This window comes from Sturnira hondurensis, unplaced genomic scaffold (genome assembly GCF_014824575.4).
Source record: "Sturnira hondurensis isolate 20B ecotype Veracruz unplaced genomic scaffold, ASM1482457v3 Scaffold0004322, whole genome shotgun sequence".
Taxonomy (NCBI): Eukaryota; Metazoa; Chordata; class Mammalia; order Chiroptera; family Phyllostomidae; genus Sturnira; species Sturnira hondurensis.
This window is the reverse complement of record NW_028076953.1, coordinates 3767229-3794005: the sequence shown is the minus strand read 5'-3', so window position 1 is coordinate 3794005 and position 26777 is coordinate 3767229. Positions and strand designations below refer to the sequence as shown.

Genomic DNA, 26777 nt, shown 5'->3' with positions numbered 1-26777 from the left:
AAGGAAAGAAACATCAATGTATGGTTGCCTCTCATGAGTCCCCTGCTGGGAACTGGCCTGCAACCCAGGCATGTGCCCTGACTGGGAATCGAACCGCAATCGTGTGGTTCGCAGGCCTGCACTCAATCCACTGAGCTACACCAGCCAGGGCCCTATATTTCTTCTAGAATCTTTAGTTTTTTGTTTTTTAATTTTGTTTGTTAGTTTATTTTGTTCATTAGAGTCCACATATGAGTGAAATCATATGGTATTTGTCTTTCTCTGACTGGCTTATTTCACTTAGCATAATACTATCCAGGTCCTTCCACACTGTCACAAAAGGTAAGATTTCATTCTTTTTTATGGCCGAGTAGTATTTCATTGTGTATATGTACCATAGCTTTTTTTATCTACTCATCTAGTGGTGGGCACTTGGGCTGCTTCCAAATCTTGGCTCTTGTAAATAACACTGCAGTGAACACAGGGGTGCATACACTCTTTTGAATCAGTGTTCTGGGTTTCTTCAGATATTTCCCTGGAAGTGGAATCACTGGGTCAACATATTAACGGTTTTTTTTTTTTAACTCAAGTTATAATTTATTTTTTTTAAGATTTTATTTATTTATTTATCTTTAGAGGGGAAGGAGAGAGGGAGGGAAACATCAATGTATGGTTGCCTTTTGTGAGTCCCCTGCTGGGAGTTGGCCTGCAGGGAACTGGACTACAACCCAGGCATGTGCCCTGACTGGGAATCGAATCGCGATCCTCTGGTTCGCAGGCCCGTGCTCAATCCACTGAGCTACACCAGCCAGGGCCCATATTAACGGTTTTAATGATTAACTATTACTGTAGAAATGATTAACTATTATTTTTTAAAGATCATTTATACTTACAAATTAAATGTGGTTTAAAGACAGAAAGTCTTTAAACTTTAGAGAAATCTGTAAATTCAAATGTTTACATTTCATCTTAATTTTGCTGCATTGTTTTTATTCTACCTTAAGCTAACCATGTGTAAATGGAGTCACTAACTCAAAGTCCCTGTCTTGATGCTTACAACACATCAATTTCTTTGCAGCACACACTTGTTACACAATTTCACCAGTAAAACAGGAATAATGATAGTAGCTACTTCACATGATCGTTATGTAGATTAAATAAGTTAACAAATATAAAATATCTAGAATAGTGCCTGATAAATGGTAAACACTTAACAGAAGCCTGCCATTATTCGTACAATTATGATCATGTGGCAGAATGACATCTAAATTCAAGGTTTATTTTAAAAATAAAGTATTAGTAGAAAAATAAACATATCATGGTAGTTTGATTAAAAATATAAATGACTCAATGTACTTATGCATTTTAACAATAATTTTTATATGAAAAGCAAAGATAAGGAAAGCAGAAAATTTAAACCAAAAATAATGAAAAACAGGAATTAATCTTCTGAAAAAGTATAAACAAGCTTTAGAAGAAAAAACTTTATCTTTAAATTATTGAAATAGGGGGTGGGTAGGGTAGGGGAGAGTAATGGAGGAAAAATAGGGACAAGTGTAATGGAACAACAATAAAAATACTGAAATATAAAATTTATTCAAAAGCAGTAAAATAACAACATCTCCGAAGTATGAGCTACATATAAGAAGAAAACACAGCACAGTACCAAAAATCCCATTTTTCGTCACATCAACATCTTCTTTTAATTATAATTTTTCTCCCTGGAATAATGCAAAATAAAATAGTAAGTTAATACTTAAAATACTCTTACATTGATTTAGCATTAAAAGTCTACTACAACAAATCAGGAGCATAAATTAAGGCAAGAATGGGGAATTCTAAGTTAACTGAAATATATGATTTGGAAAAAAATCAATAATGGGCCACATGAATGTAAGAAGCAAATAATTATAGTTGGGGGTGAGAAAGGAGTGCAATGTTAAATTAAATTGATTTTAAAAACAAAACGGGGGACATAATAAACATAATATATTTAGCTATCGTTGTCACTTAGTTCAAATAAGGGCACAAGAAAGATAGACGGAAGACTACATGAAAAAAACTCAATGGAAAAGAAAGAAGAAAAAATAGAGCAGGAAAGGGAAAAATGAGAAAAAATGTTAGCACAAAGAAGAAGCACCACATAAAGAAGTAGAAAAACACAGGGAAAAAGCTCAGAAGACTAAAAATGCAAGTCAAATACTCTCATCATACATTGGACGTAGGGCCAAAAACCTGAAAACATTATCACATCTCTAAGTATTTACTACCTGCATTCCTGCTTCATCTTGGGTTTTTTCCAGCTTTTTCCCCTCTATAGCTGATTTTCCCAATTCTTATTTTTCATGTTATTGCATGGTATATAGACCATATTTTGTAAATTAATTTTCCTTTTTAGAAATAAGACAAATGTAAATACTGCTTCTCACAAACACTCTAACAAACTATGAATTTGCTAATCAATCAGTATTCACAACATCGCCACTGCTTTAACCCAGCGAGTTTCATTCAGTGTGTTGTGGCAGGCACAGGGGTGCTGTGAGTTTTAAAACATGGAATACCTGACTATTCAGTCAGGGTCACTGACCTCTTTTCCTCTGAATCATCAAATAAAAAAATAACAACAGCCAACACAACAACAGCTGTTCATTGTGAATGAATGAAAATTATATCTATTTTTTGTCAGAGAAAAAATGTATTTTTTGGTATGCTATAGAATTTTAGTAATTAGTTTATGAGCGCCATGAGATGAGAAAGGTTGAAATTCACTGCTAAAACTTGAAGCCTGTGAATGTCTTGAAATAGTTCAAAATTGTGTGTGTGTAATATTTGATGAATTCTCAAGCTTTTTCAGTCTGAAAGCAGAATACAGCTGTGTTAGAAACTTTATTGTGAATGAAGTTGCCAACATAGTTAACTGTTAGGAAATTTAGTATTTGGGCTGCAACCCCCCCAAAATAACACTTATTAAGCACTTTTCACACACCCCATTTCTATGTTCTGTACCAGTGAATTTTTAAGACTGCACTCTCTCAAGCAGGACTTGATTAGGTCCAATTGATGCCCTAACCACAGCTCAACAGGCCCCTGGCCCTTCCATTTCTTATAATAATGGGTTTAAGGTTCCTTTACACAAACCAGCTGATGAGTTAAATGCTCTCTAGATTCAGCCAGCTGGTTTTACTTTCTACAGAAGTGAAACTCATATGATGAGTCAGAAACGAATGTAATACCTGAAGACACCTCAAACCAAACTTTTAACCTTTACATTCACAATACCAAAGAAAAAGAATTTTTAACAGAGCAAATGAAATTAGAACATGGCTGGTAAATGTAATTACAAAATATTCTATATAGGAGACCATTCTGTGTGGTATGGGCCCAGCTCCCACTCAGATATACACATGACCCACGGATAGGTTCTCCCATGGGGAATCAGGCCTATACCTAGACTTCTATGAGATTTGCTTTTGCTTAAACTCCCTCACCTTGAATTGAGGCAGAAAACATTTACTGCAAAGTAACTTCCTAAAATCCATGCTAAACCTTCCAAGGATGAGTGTAACCAGTTCAACCACTTTTCCCTTTGCATTTGCTAATATCCTTCTTTTATGATGCGACTAGTGGCATCCCCTCCTTTGTTTTCTGTAAAAGGTAACCACCTGAAGCAAACCTGTGCATAGTAAATGAGGACCATCATGTAATGTGCCAAGAAACCCAATAAAGGCTGGTCAAGGCAAGGGCCAAGGCTTTTTCTCCCCTTGAGAGAAAAGCCATGCTGTCCCTTTTCCTCCACCGGACTCAGGAGTCTGTGTGAATTTCTCTATCTCATCCACAATGTGGCAGACCCCATGAACTGGAGTCCGCATCAATTCTACTCTAGTTAGGTGTGGCAGTGAAAGAGTTAAAGGCATGATAGCTAGGGCAAAAAAACTCAGTGGTGCTCCACTTCCCTTGGGATCCTAAACTGTGTTTATTTTCCTGAAAGGTTAATCCAGGGCTGCCCTGGAGTCTGCATAAGCAGCCATGAAATAGGGTGAGCAAGTAACTGTATAAAGATCAGGCACAATCCTCCCTCAATCAAATAAATTACCTTTGCATCTGATTGACATATTTGGATTTCTTTATAACATTTCATTTGAACAATAGTTTCCTGGGCTTAAAAGAGTTTAAAAATTCTTCTTATGAATCAGAGACCAATGCAATGTTATACTTTAGTAGTGGGTGAATAAGCTGAGGACCAGGACTAGCCTGTGTCCAACCTGTGGCCCACAGGCTGCATGTAGCATAGGAAATCTATGAATGAGGCCCAACACAAAATTGTAAATTGACTTAAAACATTATGTGATTTTTTTGTGATTACGTGTTACAATGTATTTAATGTGTAGCTCAAGACAACTCTTTTTCCAGTGTGGCCAGGAGACACCAAAAGGTTAGACACCCCTGCTGCAGATAATGGTTTTACAACCCAATTTAAGATATCTCTTGTAAAATTTTACAGAGCAATACACGTTTACTAATACAATGTACATGTAAGTGACCATGAATAGTAAAACCACTAGGTCAAAATTTCAACAGTAGCAATCTTCATCCTGAATTTTCTCACCTTCCATTAAAATAAAACCCAACAGTGGCCCTGGCCAAGTGGCTCAGTTGGTTGGAGCATCACCCCGTACACCAGAAGGTTTCAGGTTCTGTCCTGGTCAGGGCACATACGGGAGGCAACCAATCGATGTTTCTTTCTCGCATGGATATTTTTCTCTCCTGACCTCCCTCTCTCTCTAAAAAAATCAACAGGCATATCCTCCATGAGGATTTAAAGAAAAAAAAACCAAACAAACAAAAAGTGAAACTAAAAAAGAAAAAAATGAAGGCCATACAGAAAAAGCAATGAGATGTCTTTGTTACCTTTCCCTTAAGATTAAGGTATAATATACAAGTAATGACCTCCAGGGAATTAAGTAAAACCCACAGATAAGCATTTGTCATGCATAAATCCCAGCATGGATCTTGAAGGAACAATAAATTGAGTTCTGAGTAACCCAAAGAGCAAGTCCCTTTTATCCAAGACAAAATTAAGTCAACACAGGTAATGTATTTGAGGCTCATGAACTATGACAGTCCCATGTGAGCTTAAAATTATGAGTACTGACCATGGTTAACGCAAATTTAAAACTCAGTAGAGTATTACTAGCAATAAAACCGTTTGTGTATAGAATTTAACTTTGGCTGGATTTTCTTAAGAACTGGCTACAGTATTTGAATATTTTAATTTAGTACTGAGCTTCTGTGATAACAAAATAGAAAAAAATACCTTGAAATATTCAAATCATCTCTCTATTCCAATGGCCTATATGATGAGAAATCATTCTATCAGTTATATACTAACTTTTTAAGTCACACTCTCTTAATTGACTAAGCAGTTGCAAGACCAAGCTATTTAATTAGACAGTACTGAAGAAAATATAAATACAATTATATAAATAGGATATCAACAGAGGTTAAGGACAGAGGCTCAGTTTTCTCATCTATATAACAGTACCCACTACAACAGAACTATTTGGTACTATTAGAATAATGGTACATATCACAGAGTTGTTGATAAAGATTAAATGAGTTGATTTCTTTAGAGCATTTATAATAGTGCCCAGCATACAGTAAATGCCATGTATTTTAATGATCACAATCTGTCACTGTGCTTATCAAATTTATCCTATATACAATAAATTAAGTTCTATTTTACCAAAAATAGAACTGGCTACACTCATCCTTAGAAGGTTTAGCACAGATTTTAGGAAGTTACTTTGCACACCAAAGACTCTTGCATACCAAAGTCTCTAAGGGCCATTGATATACAGCAGAAGTCTTAAAGGGAGCAGTAGTACTCTTCCCTAGAGAACATTCTGGAAATTTGTAAGAGTACTTTTTGGTTGTCACTATGATGGGGAGAAAGAGACATCCCGCAGCTGGCACATAACACACAGGAACAAAAAGATGTCAGATGTTGTATATTTTTCAGGGCCATTCCATACAACAAAACTACCTGCCAGGTAATCTTACTAGACTTCTCTAGCCCATTTATACTGTCCTCTCCAAGATAACTACTTCATCTATCTTTCCTGTTCTTAAACCTCCAAAATCTCACCCTGTCATAGATGATAACATTTCTTATTTCATTAAGAAAATAAAAGCAATCAATAAAGAAAGTCTTCCCTTCCCACCAAATCTTCCTCTTCCCGAGTTTCTGGACCCATGCAGTCTACCTTCTTTCCCACTGCAGTGGACTGGCCTTTTATTCAGGGCCAACTGTGCTTCTCTACTGGATCATTTCTCCTTCAGCCTACCTTAAGGAATTTATTCCTTCCACACTCTGTCTTGAATTATCAGTTTCCCGTCTACTGGATCATTTCTACTACAGTAAAACCCACAATACGGTGTAGCCACAATAAGTGGACTGTGATATAGCAAGGGACGACTGTATACTTCACTGATGAGTACCCATATAGAATTTTATATGTTGTTAAAATTATGTAGGTTTAAGAGTGTAGAAAGTGTTTAAGAGCATATAAAGTGTTTATAAGAGTGTGGGAAAGGTTTATAGGGTGTAGGAAAGGTTTATAAAGCCTTAAAATATATATAAATAATAAAATAAATATAATGCCATGACTTTGTGGATTTTCACCTATTGCGGGGGGTCTCTGGAATGTAACTCCTGTGATAGGAGAGGGACACTGTAATATGTAAAATGCTGGTTTATCTCTTACCCTAAAAAAACGAAACAAAAAACTCTCCCTTCACAATGTATCTCTCTGCTTTACTCTATACCCAAAGAGTTGCTTATTCTTGGTATTTCCATTTCTTCTCCCATTCTCTGCTGATCACACTCTAGTTAGGCTTTTATTCCCACTATTACTCGGAAGTCATTCCTATAAAGACATCAACAGCTGTCATAGTATCAAATATGACATCCATTATGAATCTCCACTTTCTTTAGCAACATTTGATATTGCTGATCTCTCTTTCCTACTTAAAGCACATTCTTCACTTGGCTTATGGGATATTATATTTTCCTAATTTTCCTCCTTTACTCCTTTACTTTTACCACTTCTCAGCTTTATCAGGTCCTTAGCTTCTTGAATACTAAAAGCAATTTAGCTTTATAAATTAGGCTTGGTTTTTGGACTTCTTTTTCTACCTCCACTAATTCTCTTGATTTAATACAGCACTATGGCTTTAACTACCACTTATATGCTGATGCTATCTAAACTTAAAACTTCAAAATAAAACCAGGTGACATCAGAAGAATGGTGGTGTGAAAGATTCCCTTGGTTTCTCCCCTTGAAGTTACAAGTTCAACAGCTATGATCCACCAAAGGATTCCCTATTTAACACACAAACATGGCTGAGATATCTGCACATTAAAACACCTGCAGGTGGGTGCCACAGATGCAGCCCAGAGCTCACTGTGAGTCTCAGGAGAGGTTGCCACCTGTACCTCCTGCAACCCCAAGGAGCAGAGAGATACACTGAGCATTCCTGCCTGAGTGGTTGGTACAAGCAGCAGCTGAACCCAATGACCAGAGTGGAGACCAAGCACAGAGATACAGCACAGTTGCCTGGTGGCCACCACTGTGAGGCAGAAAAACAAAGCCATGGAGTTTGGTCACATCCCCTCACCTCCTGAGTGAGCAGCCGGCCCAAGAAGAAGCTGCAGCAATGAGTTTCAAGCTGCAGAGCACATTACCTGTAGCCCTGAGAACTGGAGAGGCAGAAGCATTTTTCTTTAAGTGGTTAGCCACATACACTATGGCTAATCCCAGTGACAGGGGTAGAGATACAGAGGTGAGTGGTTGAGGTCTGGGAGTTGCTACTACTGGGAGGAGAACAAAGCCACAAGTGCAGCGAGCAGCCTCTCCCAGCTCGCCTCCCTCCCACCCATCAAGGCTGAGTGCAGTAAAGGCTGGAGAGTTGGGGGTACAGGGTGGAGGGAGGATAAAATGGGAAAAATTGGGAAAACTGTAATAGCATAATCAATAAAAATATTTTAAAAAATAAAGGAAAGAATCTTAAAAGCAGCAAAAGAAAAGGAGACAGATACCTATAAAGAAGTTCCCATAAGACTGTCAGCTGATTTCTCAAAAGGAACCTTACAGGCAAGAAGGGGCTGGAAAGAAGTATTCAAAGTTATGAAAGGAAAGGACCTACATACAAGATTACTCTATCCAGAAAAGCTATCATTTGGAATGGATGGGCAGATAAAGTGCTTCTCAGATAAGGTCAAGTTAAAAGAGTTCACCATCACCAAGCCCTTATATGAAATGTTAAAGGGACTTATCTAAGAAAAAGAAGATAGGACTTCCGCCAAGATGGAGGCATAGGCGGAAACACTTTGCCTTCTCCCACAACCAAGTTTGAATACAACAAAAGTTTTGGAGAACTAGGACACACCCAAAGACCAGAAAACAGAATTATACGGAAGTCCCACAGCTACGAACTGTTCAACAGGGACGGTAAGAGAGGCGGAGCCAGCAGCGGAGCTGGGTCGGGCAGGACAGATCCCCCGACCTAGGCACGCAGGCAGCCCGGAACCAGTCGGGGTGCGGGGCAGACTGACCAAGGTCGCACATTCACTNCACACTGAGAGAATTCTGAGATCTGAAATTTTTAGACTTTGATACACTCAGTGGGAGCTAAAGAAATTGAGAAAAACCTGACTTTTGAGCCTGTCATCCTCCTCCTGGGTCCTGTTCCACGATCAACAGCTGATCATCACTTGCTGCTCTGTGTCTTGCACTTTCTGAAATAAATTCTAAACACCTGCAGGCAGATAGATGTGTAGGGGAAACTGGGGTAAAAGAGGAAAGTTTCAAATATGTGTGTGTGTGTGTATATATATATATTTATATAAATACTCTTTGTGTGATTTTTATAACATTTTTGTTAGTATTGTGTTATTTAACAGTGAATAATTGTTCCCTGATAATTCACCATTGATTCATCGGTGTAAAATAATGAGATGCATTTTTAACCTTTGCGGAGACACTGTTACGCCCTCTTTTATCATCCAGACAGCATTGGCGTCAGAATATCCGAGTTGTAACAACAGGTGAAAAAAGAGATGATGCGCTTTTATAAGAAGCAGCGTCATCACTCGTCACCTGTTTGTCTGCCCTAGAACACGTGCTACCCCTGTCCCAGTGGAGGCTGCCCACATTCCTTGCCTCGTGGCCCCTATCTATTAACAACCACACCTAAAACAAAAGCAAAGCAAGAGGACAGCTAGATCAGGAGTGGAACCATAGAAATGAAGAACACATGGAGGGTTAGAAACAGGGGGGTGGGAGGAGGAGAAGGGGGGAGAAGGCACAGAAAATAGCATAGATGGTAGGTAGAAAATAGATAGGGGGGAGGGCGAGAATAGTGGGGGAAATATAGAATCTAAAGAAATTGAGACCCGTGGTTATAAACTAAGGAGGGGAGAATAACTGGGGGAGGGAGTGTGCGGGTGGAGGGGAATAAAGGGGGGGAATAGAACAACTGTAATGGTATAATCAATAAAATTTATTTAAAAAAATAAGAAAAAGAAGATAAAAAATATGAATAGTGAAATGACAACAAACTCGCAATTATTAACAACTGAACCTAAAAACTAAAACAAACTAAGCAAACAACTAGGACAAGAACAGAATCACAGAAATGAAGATCACACAGAGGGTTATCAGAGGGAAGGTGGAGTGGGGAGAATGGGGGATAAGGTACAGGGAATAAGAAGTATAAATGGTAGTTATACAACAGACAGGGAGAAGTTAAGAATAGTACTGGAAATGTAGAAGCCAAAGAACTTATATGTACAATTCACATACATGAACTAAGGTGGGGGAGTGCTAGTGGGAGGGGCGATGCAGGGCAGAGGGACATAAAGTGGAGAAAAAATGAGACAACTGTAATAGCATAATCAGTAAAATATATTAAATTTTTTTTAAAAAGACCACTTGGCTTTGCCCTTTATTAACTATAATATTGGGTAAGTTATTTCAGTTTTCTGCACCTGTATTACCTCAACAGAAAAGTGAGAATAATATCCTCAAAGAAAAAAAACAAACAAGAAAAATGCCAAATAATTTAACAATACCTCTTAAAGAACTAAAAAATACAAGTGCAGCCCAAAGTCGACAGAAGAAATGAGATAATAAAATTAGAGCAGAATTAATCAAATAAAATAGAGAACAAAAACACAATACAAAAAATTAATGCAACAGACAGCTGGCTTTTTTTAAAGATTAATAAAATTGACAAATCTCTGGCTAGACTCACTAAGGAAGAGACAAAAGACTCAAAATCTGAAATGAAAGAGAAGTTACGATGGACACCACAGAAATACAAAGGTTCATATATGAATGCTATGAAAGACTATATGCCATCTAATTCAATAACCTAGAAGAAATAGACAAGTTCTTAGAAATATATAACCTTCCTAGAATGAATCACAAAGAACTGGAACATTTAAATAGACCAACCAACAGTAAGAAAATTGAAACAATCATGAAAAACATCCCCAAAAGTAAAAATCCAGGACCCGATGGCTTCACTAGTAAATTCTATAAAACAGTCAAGATTTAATACCTATCCTTCTCAAATTCTTCCAGTAAATTCAAGAGGTAATACTTCCTAACATATTTTATGAGGCAAACATTACCCTGAACCCAAAATTGGCAAGGAAAACACACAGAAAAGAAAACTATACACTGATATCTCTCATTAATACAGATGCAAAAATCCTAAACAAAATATTAGCAAATCAAATACAACAATACATTAAAGGGTAATACATCACAATCATGTGGGGTTCATTCCAGGGGCACAGGATGCTTCAATACATGTAAATCAATCAATGAGATACACCATACTAACAAAATACAAGATAAAATCATATGATCATATGAATAAATGAAGAAAAAGCATTTGACAAGATACAACATCCATTTATGATTCAAACACTAGATAAACTGGATATAGAAATACTTCAACAAAATAAAGGCTACATATGACAAACCCTCAGCTAATAAAATCAATGGTGAAAAACTGAAAAATTTTCCTCTAAAGTCAGGAGCAAAACAAGAATGTTCATTCTCACCACTGTTATTTAGCATAGTCCTGGAAGTCCTGACCAGAGCAATCAGGCAAGAGAAAGAAATAAAATGCATCCAAATTTGTAATGAATAAGTAAAATTATCACTTTTTCAGGTCATATGATTCTTTATACAAAAAACCTTACCAACCAAAAAACTATTAGAAACAATAAACAAATACAGTAAAGTTGCAGGATACAAAATAAATGTACAAAAATCCACTGCATTCCCATATATAAACAATACAATTTCAGAGAAAGAAATGAAAAAAAATTGTAATTGCAACAAAAATAAAATGAAACACTTAGGGAGAAACTTAACAAAGGACGTGAGGACCTATATACTGAAAATTACAAGGCATTATTAAAGAAAGTGAAGAAGACACAAAGAAATGGAAATGTATTTTATGTTCACATATTGGAAGAAACAACATAATTAAAATGGTCACACTACCCAAAGCAATGTACAGATTCAATGCAATCCCCATCAAAATCTTAATGGCATTCTTAAAAGAAATAGAACAAAAAATCCTCAGATTTATGGAACCACAAAGGACCCTGAACAGCCAAAACAATCCTGAAAAATAGAACAAAGTCAAAGAAATCACTCTCCTTGACTTCAAATTATAACAACAGTAATCAAAAACAGCATGATACTGGCAGAAAACAGACACAGAACAATGGAAGAGAATTCAGAAGCCACATGTGCATAGGCAAATAATTTTCAACAAAGGAACCAAAAACATACAGTGCAGAAAAGAAAGTGTCTTCAGTAAGTGATGCTAAGAAAATTGGAAAGCCACATGCAAAAGAATAAAACGAGACTGCAATTTCTCACCACATATAAAAATTAACTCAAAACGGATCAAAGAGCTAAACATAAAACCTGAAACAACAAATTACATAGAAGAAAAACAGGTACTAAACTTATGGAAGTTGATCTTATAGAGGATTTTATAAATTTGACCTCAAAGGCAACGGAAGTAAAAGCAAAAATGAATGAATGGGACTGTAGCAAACCAAGAAGCTTCTACACAGCAAAAGAAACCATCAGTAAAACAAAAAGGTAACCAACCAAATACAAGAAGACATTCACAAATGACACTTCTGATTAAGGGTTATCCAAAATATATAAAGAACTTATACAACTCAACAACAACAACAAAAAATCCATTTAGAAAATGGGCAGAGAATCTGAATAGACACTTCTACCAGAAAGACTCAGAAATGGCCAACAGATAAATGAAAAGATGTTCAACTACACTAGGTATTAGGGTAATGCAAATCAAAACTACAATGAAGTACCACCTCACACCTGTTAGAAAGGGTGTTATCAGAGACAAGTAATAACAAGTGTTGGAGAAGTTGTGGAGATAAAGGAACCCTCATTCACTGCTGGTAGGAATGTAAAGTGGTACAACCACTACATAAAACAGTATTTTTCGAGGTTTCTCAAAAAATTAAGAATAGAGTTACCATAAGACCCAACAATCCCTCTTCTGGGTATCTTCCCCAAAAACTTGAAAACATTTATTCATATAGAGATATGTACCCCTGGTTCAGTGCAGCATTACTCATGGTGGCCAAGACATAGTAACAACGCAAATGTCTTTCAATAGGTGATTGAAGAAGATGTGGTACATATATACAATGGAATACTACTCAGCCATAAAAAGATGACCTACTGCCATTTGTGACAACATGGATATCATGCTAAACAAAATAAGTCACACAGAAAAAGTCAAGAACCATATGATTTCACTCACATGTGGGATATAAAACTGAAAGCAACAAAGGTATACGTAATCCAAGCAAACAGACAAAAACTCAGACACAGACAACAGTATGGTGGTTACCAGAAGGAAAACAGAGTGGGGAGCCTAGTAAAGAGTAAAGGGGGTCTACTACATAATGACAAAAGGAGATTTGACTTTGAGTGGTGAACACACAATGCAATACCCAGATGATGTATTACAGATTTGCACATTTGAAGCCTATCAAATTTTATTGGTGTCACTCCAATAAATTTAATAAAAACTAAAACAAAAAATTATAACTTCAGCCCTGACTATTGTAGTTCAGTGGATTGAGCACCTCCCTGAGAATCAAAGGGTGGCTGGTTCAATTCTCAGTCAGAGCACATGCCGAGGTTGCAGGGCAGGTCTCCCAATTGGGGGCACGTGAAAAGCAACCACACATTAATGTTTCCCTCTCTTTCTTCTTCCCTTCCCATCTCTCTAAAAATAAAAATTTAAAATCTTTTAAAAATTATAACTTCAGTTTCATACTAATCTCTCTCATCCATCATCTCCACTTGGACATCTAATAGAAATCTCAAATTTAATATATCTAATAAAATCAAATTCTTGATTCTCCCTTTGCCTTCAAATCTGCTTATCTCCTAGTATTCCCCCATCTCAGTAAATGATCAGTTACTCTGGCCAAAATCTTTGTAGTCTTTCTTGACTTCTATTTCACTCCAAACCTACATCAAATCCTGTTGGCTCTACCTTCAAAATATATTCAGAAATTGAACCATTCTCAACAGTTCTACATCTATCCTCCTGCCTATCCAAAATCATCTCTTGCCTGGATTATTACAAGTAACCTCCTACACGGTCTTGGCTCTTGTCCCTTTATCATCCATTCATCATAAAGGAGCCAGAGTGATCCTTTAAAAAATAAATCTTCATGTCATATCCCTAAGCAGAACCCTCCAATGGCTTCCCATCACACTTCAAATAAAATCCAAACTTCTTTCAGGAACTATAAGACCCCTAGGACACCCCCCAACATTATCTCTTAACTTATCACTTACTATTGTTCCTCTTGTTTACACCAAACCAGCCACACACATCCTTGCTGTTTTTTGAACATGCCAGGCATGCTACCACCTCAGCATTTTAGTACCTGTTGTTCCCTTTCCTCCAATGCTTTTCCTCTAGACGCTGAGATAGTGACTTCCTTACTTCCTTCAGGACTCTGATCAAATGTTGCCTTCTTGTGCGGTCTTTCTTGACCACTCTATCTAAAACAGTACCCCTGTCACATTGTATCTCACTAACTTCTTTATAACACTTTCACTTGGCTTTGGAACATATACCTATTTACTTGTTTATTGATAGTCTCTCCACTAAAATATAAATTCTGTTTGGATAGGTTCTTGGTCATTTTTATTTATTTCTATAATCCTAATGCCTGATTATACAAAAAGATACTCAATAAATTATAAATTAATCAAATGGCTAAATAAATGACATACAGAAAGCACAACTATAATTTTAAAGGCTAGATAAAAACATTTTATCAGGCTTTATAGAAGATTGTCTTAATTATTATACCACAATTTCATAATGTGCAAATTTTGTTTTACCCACAATATTATTACATTTATATAGTTTTCTATTTATAAATAGTAGATTAAGCTCTTTGTAATGTAAGGAATGAATATGAAGAAATATAAAGAAACTCCAAAAGTTTTTGTCTTGGATCCATTCTAAAAACACTTTTTAAATTGATTAGGCCACTAACCCTATTTTGATGTGTTTGAAAATGAGACAAATAAGTACTTAAAAAAAGCTAAATTACCTGGAAGAGATTCTTTATTTCCATATGCTTATACACATTGTTGAGTGTAGTAGGAGCAAAGTTCCCTATACAGGCTGATATGCTCAAAGAATAAAGGGAGTAGATAAATCATGTGAATGATATATTATGAGCCACTGTGGAAGTTTATGAACTAAACACAAGTTATTTTCATTTTTACTACAATGGTTTGCAGGAAGTCTAGAAACAAACTAATTTTCAAGCTCCAAAGATGTTTTTTAATATTCTACAGTTACAAATACTTTCCTAACATGAGGAAGAATCAGTTATTTAATCAGAGATTATATTTAATCAAATATATTGATTTTTGCAAAAGTTATTTTAGCAAATAGTTATTTTGCAAACTATTTTAGCAAAAGTTACTTTTCAAAGCTAAATTTTCAACTCTACTTTGTTGTAAAAGCATTCCAAACTTGAGTGAATTTTTTTTGTACTTACAATATTTGCATACATAATCTAATGGCATGCTGCATTTAAGTATATGAATTTTCTACAATAAAATGATATTCAATAGAGATAAATTATTATAACTCCCAATGTATGAAATACATACCTGAGTTAAATCAGCACCTGTTTGCATAGAAGACTTTTTTAATAGTCTCACTTCTTTGTTTATGTATCTTAGCATTCCACTGAGAGTACTGAAGTCATTATTCTCAGAGCTGTCATCTTCTAGGTCATATGTGAGAGGTTTAAATGAGTCTGACTGGGTATAAGTCAGATCCTTCTGGCTTTCTTCTAATGTTGAAGTTTGTCCTAATTGCATTTTTTTTAAGTCCTGTAGTAATTCTTCAGAAAGATCTTCATCACCATGAGTTTTAAAACTAAGGTCACTGGCACTAATAGAGCGACGTAGTTTTCTACACTTGAAAAAAGCTGTGTGAGCATATTTTGGATCTTGAATGCCAGGAATTGCTACTGGAGATGAAAATGGGGCTGGGAGAAATTTGATGTCTTCTGCCTTTTCATGTCTAGAAATTTTGGCTTGTAATCTGGTTAATTCTGATTCCTGTAGAAAAATTGGTACACAGTAGGTGCTCAATACACATTGTTAAGTGAATTACTTAGAAAATCCCAGACTCTTATCAGTCGTCTTAGTCAACCTTCCTTCCAGCATAGTAATTCCTTTTATAACAACTCATATGGGTTTTCTCAGCTCTATTTCAATCCTTCATTTTTGGACAATTACATAATTTCACTTGAAGTATGTTTAAACTATCCTAAGTAATTCCATAAAAACTAGATTTCCCTTAAAGAATTTTTTTCTTCTTGGTGTTAATGGCAATATCACTTTCTAGTCAAGACTTAAATATTGCACCTAAAAATTTCTCTACAAATTGTAAAGACACACTATCTTTTGTTCACCTAATGTATATACACACACAAGAAAACAACTCTCTTCAGAATTTCTAGTAGGAAATAAATGTATATTAGCTCCTACTCTGCTTTATATGTCTTCATTACAAGAAAGCTTTAGTATGCTAGACATTTTTCAAAAAACATCTATTATAAAGTGATTAATAATATTTAATAAATTAATCCTTATTAAAGGAACTTTTCATTTCTATTATTTTTATATCCTTCATTTGGGCCTTCTGGCCCAATTAGGCCATCCTAAGAATAAGTCTGTATACATTCAAAAATCATACTGCCTAAGAAAATTAAGAGAAGACATTTTAATTTTAAAAGTCAGTAATATGTGTAGTAGACTCCAGTTCAACTACATTCTCCTTTCTTATGAGTATCCATAAGATACAAATTTCTAAATCAGCTACTTTTACTCTGATACTTTCCATTTTCCTAAAAATACGGTTCAGAAGTGTCAGAATCACAGGGTACATTACAAAATGAAAATTTAACGTATATTCCAGTTCTTCGAAGTCTTTATATCACTTTACCCAGATTAACTTTATAAATGGCTAGACGGCCATTTTTTTGTAGTAAGTCTTGTATTCACATCCTTATAATTATAATTAATACAGTAGTTATAGAGTTTATATATATATAAGGGTTAAGTGAGGAGTTTTTTCTTTTATCTTCGCCAGAGGACATGCTCATTAATTTGAGAGAGAGGGGAAGGGAAGGCAAGAGAGAGGGAGAGAAACATCGATGTGAGAGAGAAAAAATGATCAGCTTCCTCTTGCACATGCCCCAACTGGGACCAGACCTGCAACTCAGGAACCAAACTTCCTAACTGGGAATTGAACTGGCGATGACGGCCAACCAACTGAGCCACGCTGGCCAGTGAATGTGAAGAGTTTTTTTTTTTTAAAACTCTTGTGTGTTATCTAGCCATAATTGAGAAATATAGTATCTCAGAAAGTAGGATTTCATTTAACTTACAGTTTAACATCTAACTTTTATAATAAAATGTACTATACTAAATATATAGACTCAAAGAAGGTCACTGTTGTAATCATTATTGCAGTGTGCCATAATATAATGATGTCTTTAGGGCTCTCAAAAAATGGTCTTAGCTTTGCTCTGGCCCCACTTGCACTCAAATACTAGGCATTTGTTAGGGTACCAAAGGAAGTGAGATGGAAAGATCAATTGCTTCCAGTGCTGTTATTCTCCTCTCTCTTGCTCCTGTTTCTGTTCTCTGTATTTAATGTTGCTATTAATGGAAATGCTTTCCATTATTTATAGCTACCTCTAACTGTTATAGTTATGCCAGCTTCTGTTCTTCTATTAGTTTTTCTTATTTCTTTCTCTCTTATTCTCTTAAACTCCTTTTCAGCCTAGATTTAGAGCCAGTTCACATTGACTTTGAGAGTAGTGTCAGGAAACAAAGAAATTCTATTTTCTGACTGGAATATTAGCTAATCATGAAACATGTTCTACAATCTCTATATAAATAGTTCATTTTATAACTGCTGCTATTTTGGTAATTTTCAAGGTAGTTGAACTTAAAACTTCTGAATAATAGATAAGAGCAATGCAATTGTATTTATTTCATTGATAATATCTAACAAATGGGCAGAGATAACGACTGTAACAAGAAATACACAACACAGAATCTTTCAAATTTTAGTCAATTTTTCACAGTGAAGTTTTTAAAAAATATATTTTATTGATTATGCCATTACAGCTGTCCCCTTTCCCAGCTTCATCCCCCTTCCACCTACATTCTCCCTCTTTAGTTATGTCCATGTGTCATAAGTTCTTTAGCTTCTACATTTCCCACACTACTCTTGCCCGCCCCGTCTATTTTCTTCCCACCATCTATGCTACTTATTCTCTCTACCTTCTCCCCCCTTCTCCTCTTCCCACTCCCCTGTTGCTAACCTCCCATGTGATCTCCATTTCTGTGGCTCCACTCCTGATCTAGCTGTCCTCTTGGTTTGCTTTTGTTTTAGGTGTGGTTGTTAATAACTGTGAGTTTGCTGTCCTTTCACTGTTCATATCTTTTATCTTATTCTTAGATAAGTCCTTTTAACATTTCATATAATAAGGGCTTGTTGTTGATGAACTCCTTGAACTTGACCTTATCTGAGAAGTGCTTTATCTGTCCTTCCATTCTAAATGAAAGCTTTGCTGGATAGAGCAATCTTGGATGTAAGTCTTTGGATTTCATGACTTGGAATACTTCTTTCCAGCCTTTCTTGACTGTAATGTCTCTTTTGAGAAATCAGCTGACAGTCTGATGGGAACTCCTTTGTAGGTAACTGTCGCCTTATCTCTTGCTGCTTCTAGGATTCTCTCCTTCATTGTAATCTTGGCTAATATAATTATGATGTGCCTTGGTGTGTTCCTCCTTGTGTCCAACTTCTTTGGGACTCTCTGAGCTTCCTAGACTTCCTAGAAGTCTATTTCCTTTGCCAGATTGGGGAAGTTCTCCTGTATTATTTGTTCAAATAAGTTTTCCACTTGTGGCTGTTTCTGTTCCCCTCTGGTACCCCTATAATGCAGATGTTGGAACATTTAAAGATGTCCTGGAGGTTCCTAAGCCTCTTCTCATTTTTCTGAATCCTTGTTTCTTCCTTTTTTTCTGTTTGTTTTTTTCTTTCCTCCTTCAGGTCCACTCCATTGATTTGAGTCTGTTTTCTTCTCATCACTATTGGTTGCCTGTGCATTTTCCTTCATTTCACTTAGTGTAGCCTTCATTTTTTCATCTAATTTGCGACCAAAATCAACCAGTTCTGTGACCATCCTGATCACCAGTGCTTTGAACTGTGCATCTGATAGGTTGGCTATCTCTTCATCACTCAGTTGTATTTGTTGTGGAGCTCTGATCTGTTCTTCCATTTGGGCCATTTATTTTGTCTTGTTGTGCCTGTTACATAGTGAGAGACGGAGCCTTAGATGTTCACCAGGGTGGGGCAACCCAGTTGCTAGGTTGTGACACTGTATGTGGGGGTGCAGTCCCAGAGGGAACAAGGGCACTTGCTCTGCTTATTGTCGGTTTTCAGTCCTTTCCGCCACTTCCCCAAAGCAAACTAGGCCCTTCTGGTGCTGATTCCCATGTGGGTGGGCTTCTGTATGTTCTAGTACCCTGTGGGTCTCCCCAATGAAGTCTCCTGTTGTGAGGTTGGGAGTTTCTCCGTGCACCTCAACCACCACAGGTGTGTTCAATTCATGTTTTGAGGCTTTATTTCCTGGCACTGGGACTCTGGGTTGCATGGTCTATCTTGCTACCCAGTTTTGCCTGGTTTATCTGCACATGAATGTGGGACCATCCAGTTAGCCATCTGCCTCACTTCACAACTGGCACCTTGCTGGGTCTGCCTGCTGCCACCCTGTGCTTGGGGTCTGGCCACCACCGCCTACACGCCTGGGTTGCCTTATGCACCCAGTACCACCACTTTTTGTGCCACAACCCCTCTCCGCTCAGCTGCCCAACTCTGCCCTGCCTAACGGTCTGGATGAATGTGTCTATTTTAACTCCTTGGTTGTCCGACTTCCATACAGTTCAATTTTCTGTCAGTTCTGGTTGTTATTTTGTTTTTAAATTGTTGTTGTGCTTATTTCGGCTGTGCGAGGAGGCAGTGTGTCTACCTACACCTCCCTCTTCGCTGGAAGTCCCCTGATCATGGTGTATGATCTTTTTGACGCATTACTGTATTTGGTTTGCTAATATTTTATTGAGGATTTGAGCATCTAAATTCACCAAGGATAAGGGTCTATTATTTTATTTTTTTGTAGTGTCTTTATCTGGTTTTGGTATTAGGATAATGCTGGCCTAATAGAATGAACATGGGAGCCTTCTCTCCTCTTTAATTTTTTGAAATAGTTTGAGAAGCAAAGGTGCTAGTTTTTCTTGGAATGTTTGGTAAAATTCATCTGTGAAACCATCGGTTCCAGGGCTAATTTTTGTTGGGAGTTTTTTGATTACTGCTTCAATTTCCCTAGCTATAATCTTCCTATTCAGGAAGATTGTTCTTGATTTAGCTTTGGAAGATTGTGTTTCTAAGATGTTATCCATTGGTCCAGGTTGTCCAGTTTATTGGCATATAGTTGTTCATAATATTTCCTTACAGCCCTTTGTTTTTCTTTGATGTCTGTCGTTATTTCTCCTCTTCCAGTTGTGACTGTATTCATTTGTGTCCTCTCTTTTTTTCTTGATGAGTCTGGTTAAAGGTTCATTAATCTTGTTAGCTTTTCAAAGAACCAGCTCTTGGATTCATTGATCTTTTTAAAAAATTTTATTTACTCATTTTTAGAGGACAGAAATATTGAGGTGTGGTTGCCTCTCATGTGCCCTGTACTGGGGACATGGCCCACAATCCAAGGATGTGCCCTGACTGGGAATTGAACTGGTGACCCTTTGGTTCACAGCCCACACTCAATCCCCTGAGCTATACCAGCCAGAGCTCAACTGATCTTTTATAACACTTTTTTAGACTCTATCTTATTTATTTTTTGCTCTGATCTTCCTTCATTCTATTGACTTTGGGTTTTGTTTGTTGTTCTTTTTCAAGTTCCTTTAAGGGTAAATTTAGATTACTTGATCTTTTTGTTGTTTGTCTGTTTTGTTTTGTTTTGTTTGCTACAGTCCTGTAATGCTATGAACTTACCTCTTACTATTGCTTTACCTATGTCACACAGATTTTGGATTGTTCTCTCCTCATTTTCTTTTGTTTCAAGGTATTTTTTTGATTTCTTCCTTGATCTCTTTGTTGACCCATTCATTGTATAATAACATGTTCAATGTCTTTGCATGTTTTTCAGCGTTCTTGTGATTTATTTGTAGTTTCATAATATTGTAGTCAGAGAGGATGTTTCATATAATTTCAATCTTCTTAAATTTATTGAGACTTGTTTTGTGTCTTAACATGTGGTCTATCCTAGAAAATGTTCCATGTGCACTTGAAACATATGTACATTCTGCTGCTTTAGAATGAAATGCTCTGAAGATATCAATTAAATCTAATTTAAGGCTGCTGTCTCTTTCCTGATTTTCTGTTTGGAAGATCTATTCACTGAAGTCAATGGGGTGTTAAAATCCCCAACTATGACTGTATTTCTGTTGATCTCTCCATTTATGTCCATCAAGATTTACTTTACATATTTAGGTGCTCCTATGTTATATGCATAAATGTTTAGTAGGGTTATATCTTCTTACTGGACTAATCCCTTTTTCATTATGTAGTGTCCTTCTGTTTCTTACTATTATAGCCTTGGTTTTAAAGTCTGTTTTGTCACATGCAAGTACTGCTACCACAGCTTTTTTCTTTTCCACTTGCAATGAAATATCTTTTTCCATCCCTTTTAGTTTTTATCTTTCAATCTGAGATGGGTCTCCTGGAGGCAGCATATATATATACATATGGGTCTGGTTTTCTGTTACTGTATATGTTTTGGTTGCAGCATCTAAGCCATTTATTAAGGTGATTATTGATAGGTACACATGTTAGTGTCATTTTGTTGTTAGGCTTTTCTCCCTCCCTCTCCTCCTCCTCTTCCTTCTTCTTAAAGCAGGCCCTTTAACATTTGTTATAGTACTGGTTTGGTGTTAACACGCTCTTAGCTTTTTCTTGTCTAGGAAGTCCCTTATTTCTCCTTCAATTTTTTTTTAAGATTTTACTTATTTTTAGAGAAAGGGGAAGAGGAGAAAGAGAGGGAGAAAAACATCAATGTGTGGTTGCCTCTCATGTGTCCCCTACTGGGGACCTAGCCCACAACCCAGGAATGTGCCCTGACTGGGAATTGAACCAGCAACCCTTTGCTTCACAGTCTGGCACTCAATCCACTGAGCCATACCAGCCAGGGCCATCTCCTTCAATTTTAAATGATAGACTTGCTGGGTAAAGTAGCCTTGGTTGTAGGCCCTTACTTTTCATTACCTTAAATATTTCATGTCACTTTCTTCTGGCCCGAAATGTTTCCTTTGAGAGATCAGAGAGTTTAATTTGTGTTCCCTTGTGTGTAATTACCTGTTTTTCTCTTGCAGCTTTTAGAATTCTCTCCTTTTTCTTTTTTTTTTTTAAGATTTTATTTCTTTAGAGAGGAAGGGAAGAAGGAGATAAATATCAATGTATGGTTGCCTCTCATGAGTGCCCTGCTGGGAACTGGCCTGCAACCCAGGCATGTGCCCTGACTGGGAATAGAACTGCGATCATGTGGTTTGCAGGCCTGTGCTCAATCCACTGAGCTATACCATCCAGGGCTTAGATTCTCTCCTTTTCTTTATGGTTTGTCATTTTTCTGTATTTTGCCATGTATACTTCATAATTTTTTCACCCAAATTTTTGAGGAAAAATAAGGATTCGCATTATATATAGGCATACTTCATGTATAATGCACACAAAACATGGACACTCATTATACACAGCAAAATATAGTAATTATGAAGCATCTCAGTGTAGTTCTCTTTGGGTCCAGCTTGTTTGGGACTCTCTGAGCTTCCTGGACTTGTGTTTCTCTTTCCTTTACTAGATTAGGGAAGTTTTCAGTCATTATTCCTTCAAATAGGTTTTCGATCTCTTTCTCACTCTTATCCTTCTGGTATTCCCATGATGCAGATGTTGTTATACTTCATGTTGTCCAAAATGTTTCTTAAGCTATCATTTTTTACATTCTTTTTTCTTTTTGCTGCTCTGCCTGTGTGTTTTTTCATGCCTTGTCTTCCAAATTACTGATTCAATCCTCTGCTTCATTTAACCTACTGTTTATTCCTTCCAGTGTATTATTTATTCCAGCTATTGCATTCTTTATTTGAGTGGTCTTTTTTTATGGTTTCTATGTTTTTTTTCAAGCTGTTGAGTATCCTTATAATCATTACTCTAAACTCTCTATCTGATAAAATGCTTACCTCAATTTCATCTAGTTCTTCTGGAGAATTTTCTTGTTCTTTCATTTGGGGTCTGTTTCTTTGCCTTCACATTTTGGCTACTTTATGTCTTCCACCATAAAGTAGCCAAACATTAGTTTAACAACTAATCAGTGATGTAGCCTCAGGCTGTAATCAGCAGCCTGGCATAAGCTCCACAGGGTAGGGAAGAGTAATTTCTGTAGGTGGGGGTATTGCTTCCCCTCAGGCTGATGTCACTTCAAAGGTGAGTGCTCTGCCTGAGAAAGATGGCTTCTGCACACGATCCTGGCCGCTGTTCCTTCAGCTCTTTCCCCCAAGCCACTAACCCCAGACTCTCAAGTGTCTCTAGTCCACTCTGCACTCCCTGTGCCTGGGCCCAGGGTAAGTGGCTGTAAACAAAATTTAGTTTGTTGGTCCTTTAAAAGGCTCTCTGTACCTCCAGCCATCTCTCCTTGGCAAATAGAACTCTGCTGCTTTTCACAGCTGGATGTTATCTGGGTTCTCTTCTGGCTCTGGTGCTATAGGTTGGGGAGCCCAGATTGGGGTATAGACCCCATAGTTCTCATGGGGGAACCCCCTGGCCACTGAAATATCCCTCTGAAACTCCAGGTGCCACCCATGGAGCCCAACTAACCCTCTCCCACCACCACCTCTACATTCTTTACCAATCTCTTTGTGGTTAAGTGGTTTCTTCCATCACTCTGTGGTTATAAGTCTTCACTGTAGCTCAGGGTGTCAAATTCATTTTCACTCAGGGCCATATCAGCCTCGAGGTTGCCTTCAAAGGGCCGAATGTAATTTTAGAACTGTGTAAATGTAACTACTCTTTAACTGGGAGCAAGGAGCTCAGCACTGCTGCTGGGTAGAAACAAAGTGTTGGGCCAAATAAACCCAGGTGGAGGGCCAGATTTGGCTCCCGTGCCTTGGGTTTGCCACCTGTGCTCTAGCTAGTGTCGGTTGGTTACTCGGGATTTCTCTACAATTTAATTGTAATTCTAGATTGGTCCTGGGAGGAGGTTAGTGTAGCTTTCACTTATTCCCCCATCATCTTGGATCCCCCAAGTGATCCTCTTTTTTAGATCCCTGGGCAGCAATGCCACCCTCAAGAGAACAAGATAGTTAATCTTATTAACTATCCTGTAATGCAATCATAGAGTTTTCCCTGTTGGTGTCTCCCACATTCAGGTAATCTTCCTTAATTTCCTCCCTTAATTCCAAATGTATAAAAGAAACTGCAAAGTATCATTCAGAGAGGTATTTATCTCAATCTGTTGAGATTTTGCTTTCAGGCATGTCCTCTGTTTGGCTCAAATGAATCTTATAAATTTTCTACAGGTTTGGATATTCTTACATTGACATATACTTTATATACTTTTATATGTTTACTTACTTTAATAAGTAATGCTTCATTTGTAGCTTCAATGACTTCATTCCTGTCTTGGACTTGTTGATGCAAACTGCTTACAGTATCCTGAGCTTCTTCTAATTCTAATTTTGCCTTCTCTAACTGTTCATTTAGTTGCTGAACAGATGTCTTTTGAGAGTCAGCAGAAATCTTCCACTTTGCATGATTCTCTTGATGTGAGAGCATCTATATAGTCCCAAAATTGAAAAGGAAAAGAAAAAAAATAGAGTGGCGTTGGTTTGAACAACATTCTACTACTTTTAACCTGTATTTAAATAAAAGTAAATTGTTTTTAAATACAAACATCTGATTTCCCAACAAATAACATACTAGAGAAAAAAAAGGGGAGAAGAAAATTATAGTCTTAAATTTACTTAAGAACAGTTAACCAGCCCTGGGTGGTGTTGCTCAGTGGATTGAATGATGGCCTGTGGACCAAAAAATTGCTGGTTCAATTCCTGGTCAGGGCGCATGCCTGGGTTGTGGGCCAGGTCCCCAGTTGTGGGCGTGCAAGAGGCATGATTCATGTTTCTCCCTATATTGACGTTTCTCTCCTTTCTCTCCCTCCTTTCCCCTATCTCTAAAAATAAATAAATAACAAATCTTAAAAGAAAAGAACAGTTAACCATATTCAATGGACTATTTCTGCATCCTGATTGGAACAAATCAAGTATAAAGACATTTTTGTGACAATTGAGGAAATTTGAACTATGACTGGGTAGTTGAGGATATTAAGGAATTACTGCCAATTTTTAGGTGTGATAATAATATTGTGGTTATGTTAAAAATAATTCTTATCTTTTATTCATTAGATTCCACATATAAGTGAGGTCAGATGGTATTTGTCTTTCTCTGACTGGCTTATTTCATTTGGCATAATAATCCCCAGGTCCATCCATGCTGCCACAAAAGTTAAGATTTCCTTCTTTTTTAATGGCCCAGTAGTATTCTATTGTGTAAATATACCACATCTTTTCTATACACTCATTTCCTGATGGCACTTGTAGGGATACATGTATTCTTTCAAATTAACATTTCAGATTTCTTTGGATATATTGCAAGAAGTGGGACTGCTGGGTCAAAAGGAGTTCAATTTTTATTTTTTAAGGAAAATCCATACTGTTTTCCATGGTGGCTCCACCAGCTTGCATTCCAACCAACAATGCACAAGGGTTTCCTCTTCTTCATACCCTTGCCAGAACTTGTTTTATTGGTTTATTGATGACAGCCATTCTGACAGGCCTGAGATGATATCTCATTGTAATAACTCTTATCTTTTAGAGACAGTTAATGAAATGTTTACTGATGAAACAATGATATCAGGGATCTGTTTCAAAATAATATGTGATACGTCAGGGGGTAGTGAATGAGGTTTAAAGGTACAGGGACCACCACACTTCCCAGTTTGCCTATGACACTCTGGGTTTTATGCCCTAGTATCCTCATTAATTAGTAACAGCATCCCATTTCATTCTCAAACACATTGCCTTTTAAAGAAATAGTCAATATACTTATCCAAAAGAAGCCAGAATTTATTTATTAAAAAATGTGTATTGGGCCTGTGAACCACACAATCATGGTTCAATTCCCAGTCAGGGCACATGCCTGGGTTGCAGGCCAGTTCCCGGTTCGTGGCAGGGGATGCACGAGAGGCAACCATACATTGATATTTCTCTCTCTCTCTCTCCTTCTCTTCCCCTCTAAGATAAATAAATAAAATCTTAAAAAAAAAACTGTGTTCATTAAACCACAGACACAGTTTTTTAAAAAAAAATGTGTATTATTCTTACATGTTTAAACTTCAGTCACCTTCCAAGTACTCTCAACCTGATGCAATACACCAATCAAGACATTTTTTCCAGTGCTCAAAACAGTTTTTGAACTTATCACTTTTGATGCCTTTTAGTGCCACTTGGTTTTTGTTTCACCTGTTTCACATCAGCAAAGCATTTCCCTCTGAGGACTTTTTTTTATTCAGGGAAACAAAAAATAGTTGCTTGGAGCAAGACTGGGTGAATAGGGACTGGGTGAACAGCATGGGGTTCATACTGTTTTTGGTCAAAAACTGCTGAAAACTCAGTGTGGTATGACCAAGTGCGCTCATAAATCATGCATCATGAAATGGGCAAATGAATTCAAAGAGTCTTTAAAAAAAGTCACGGAAGCCAAAGACAGCCTCTCACCGTAGCGCCCGCTGATACACTGATACGACGGGTTCCTAGCACACTCAAGGAGCCCTCCAGAAGTTAGTCCCGTGTTTTTTGGGGTTTCCGCTTGTAGATGAAATCAAATTGGACAAGAGTTGTTAATTATTTAAGTTGAATAATAAAGATGGGAGGATTTGCACTATTCTCTCTACTTTTGAATATGTTTAGAATTTTCCACAATAAAGAGTTTTTAAAAAT

The 26777-nt window shown here is 37.0% G+C and overlaps 1 protein-coding gene across 3 annotated transcripts in view; it reads right to left on the bottom strand.

Annotated features, from left to right (window-relative positions):
- Window positions 1-1550: 1550 nt before the first annotated feature.
- Window positions 1551-26777, bottom strand: part of CCDC18 (coiled-coil domain containing 18) — a 109479-nt gene continuing 84252 nt past the window's right edge. For all 3 annotated transcript variants that reach the window (XM_037045507.1, XM_037045508.1, XM_037045509.1), the window contains 3 exons: window positions 24358-24558; window positions 15267-15722; window positions 1551-1700 (listed from right to left, as the gene is read on the bottom strand). In XM_037045507.1, coding sequence (XP_036901402.1) covers window positions 1686-1700; window positions 15267-15722; window positions 24358-24558 — 672 coding nt within the window. In that variant the 3' untranslated portion in view covers window positions 1551-1685. The remainder of the gene's footprint in view (window positions 1701-15266; window positions 15723-24357; window positions 24559-26777) is intronic.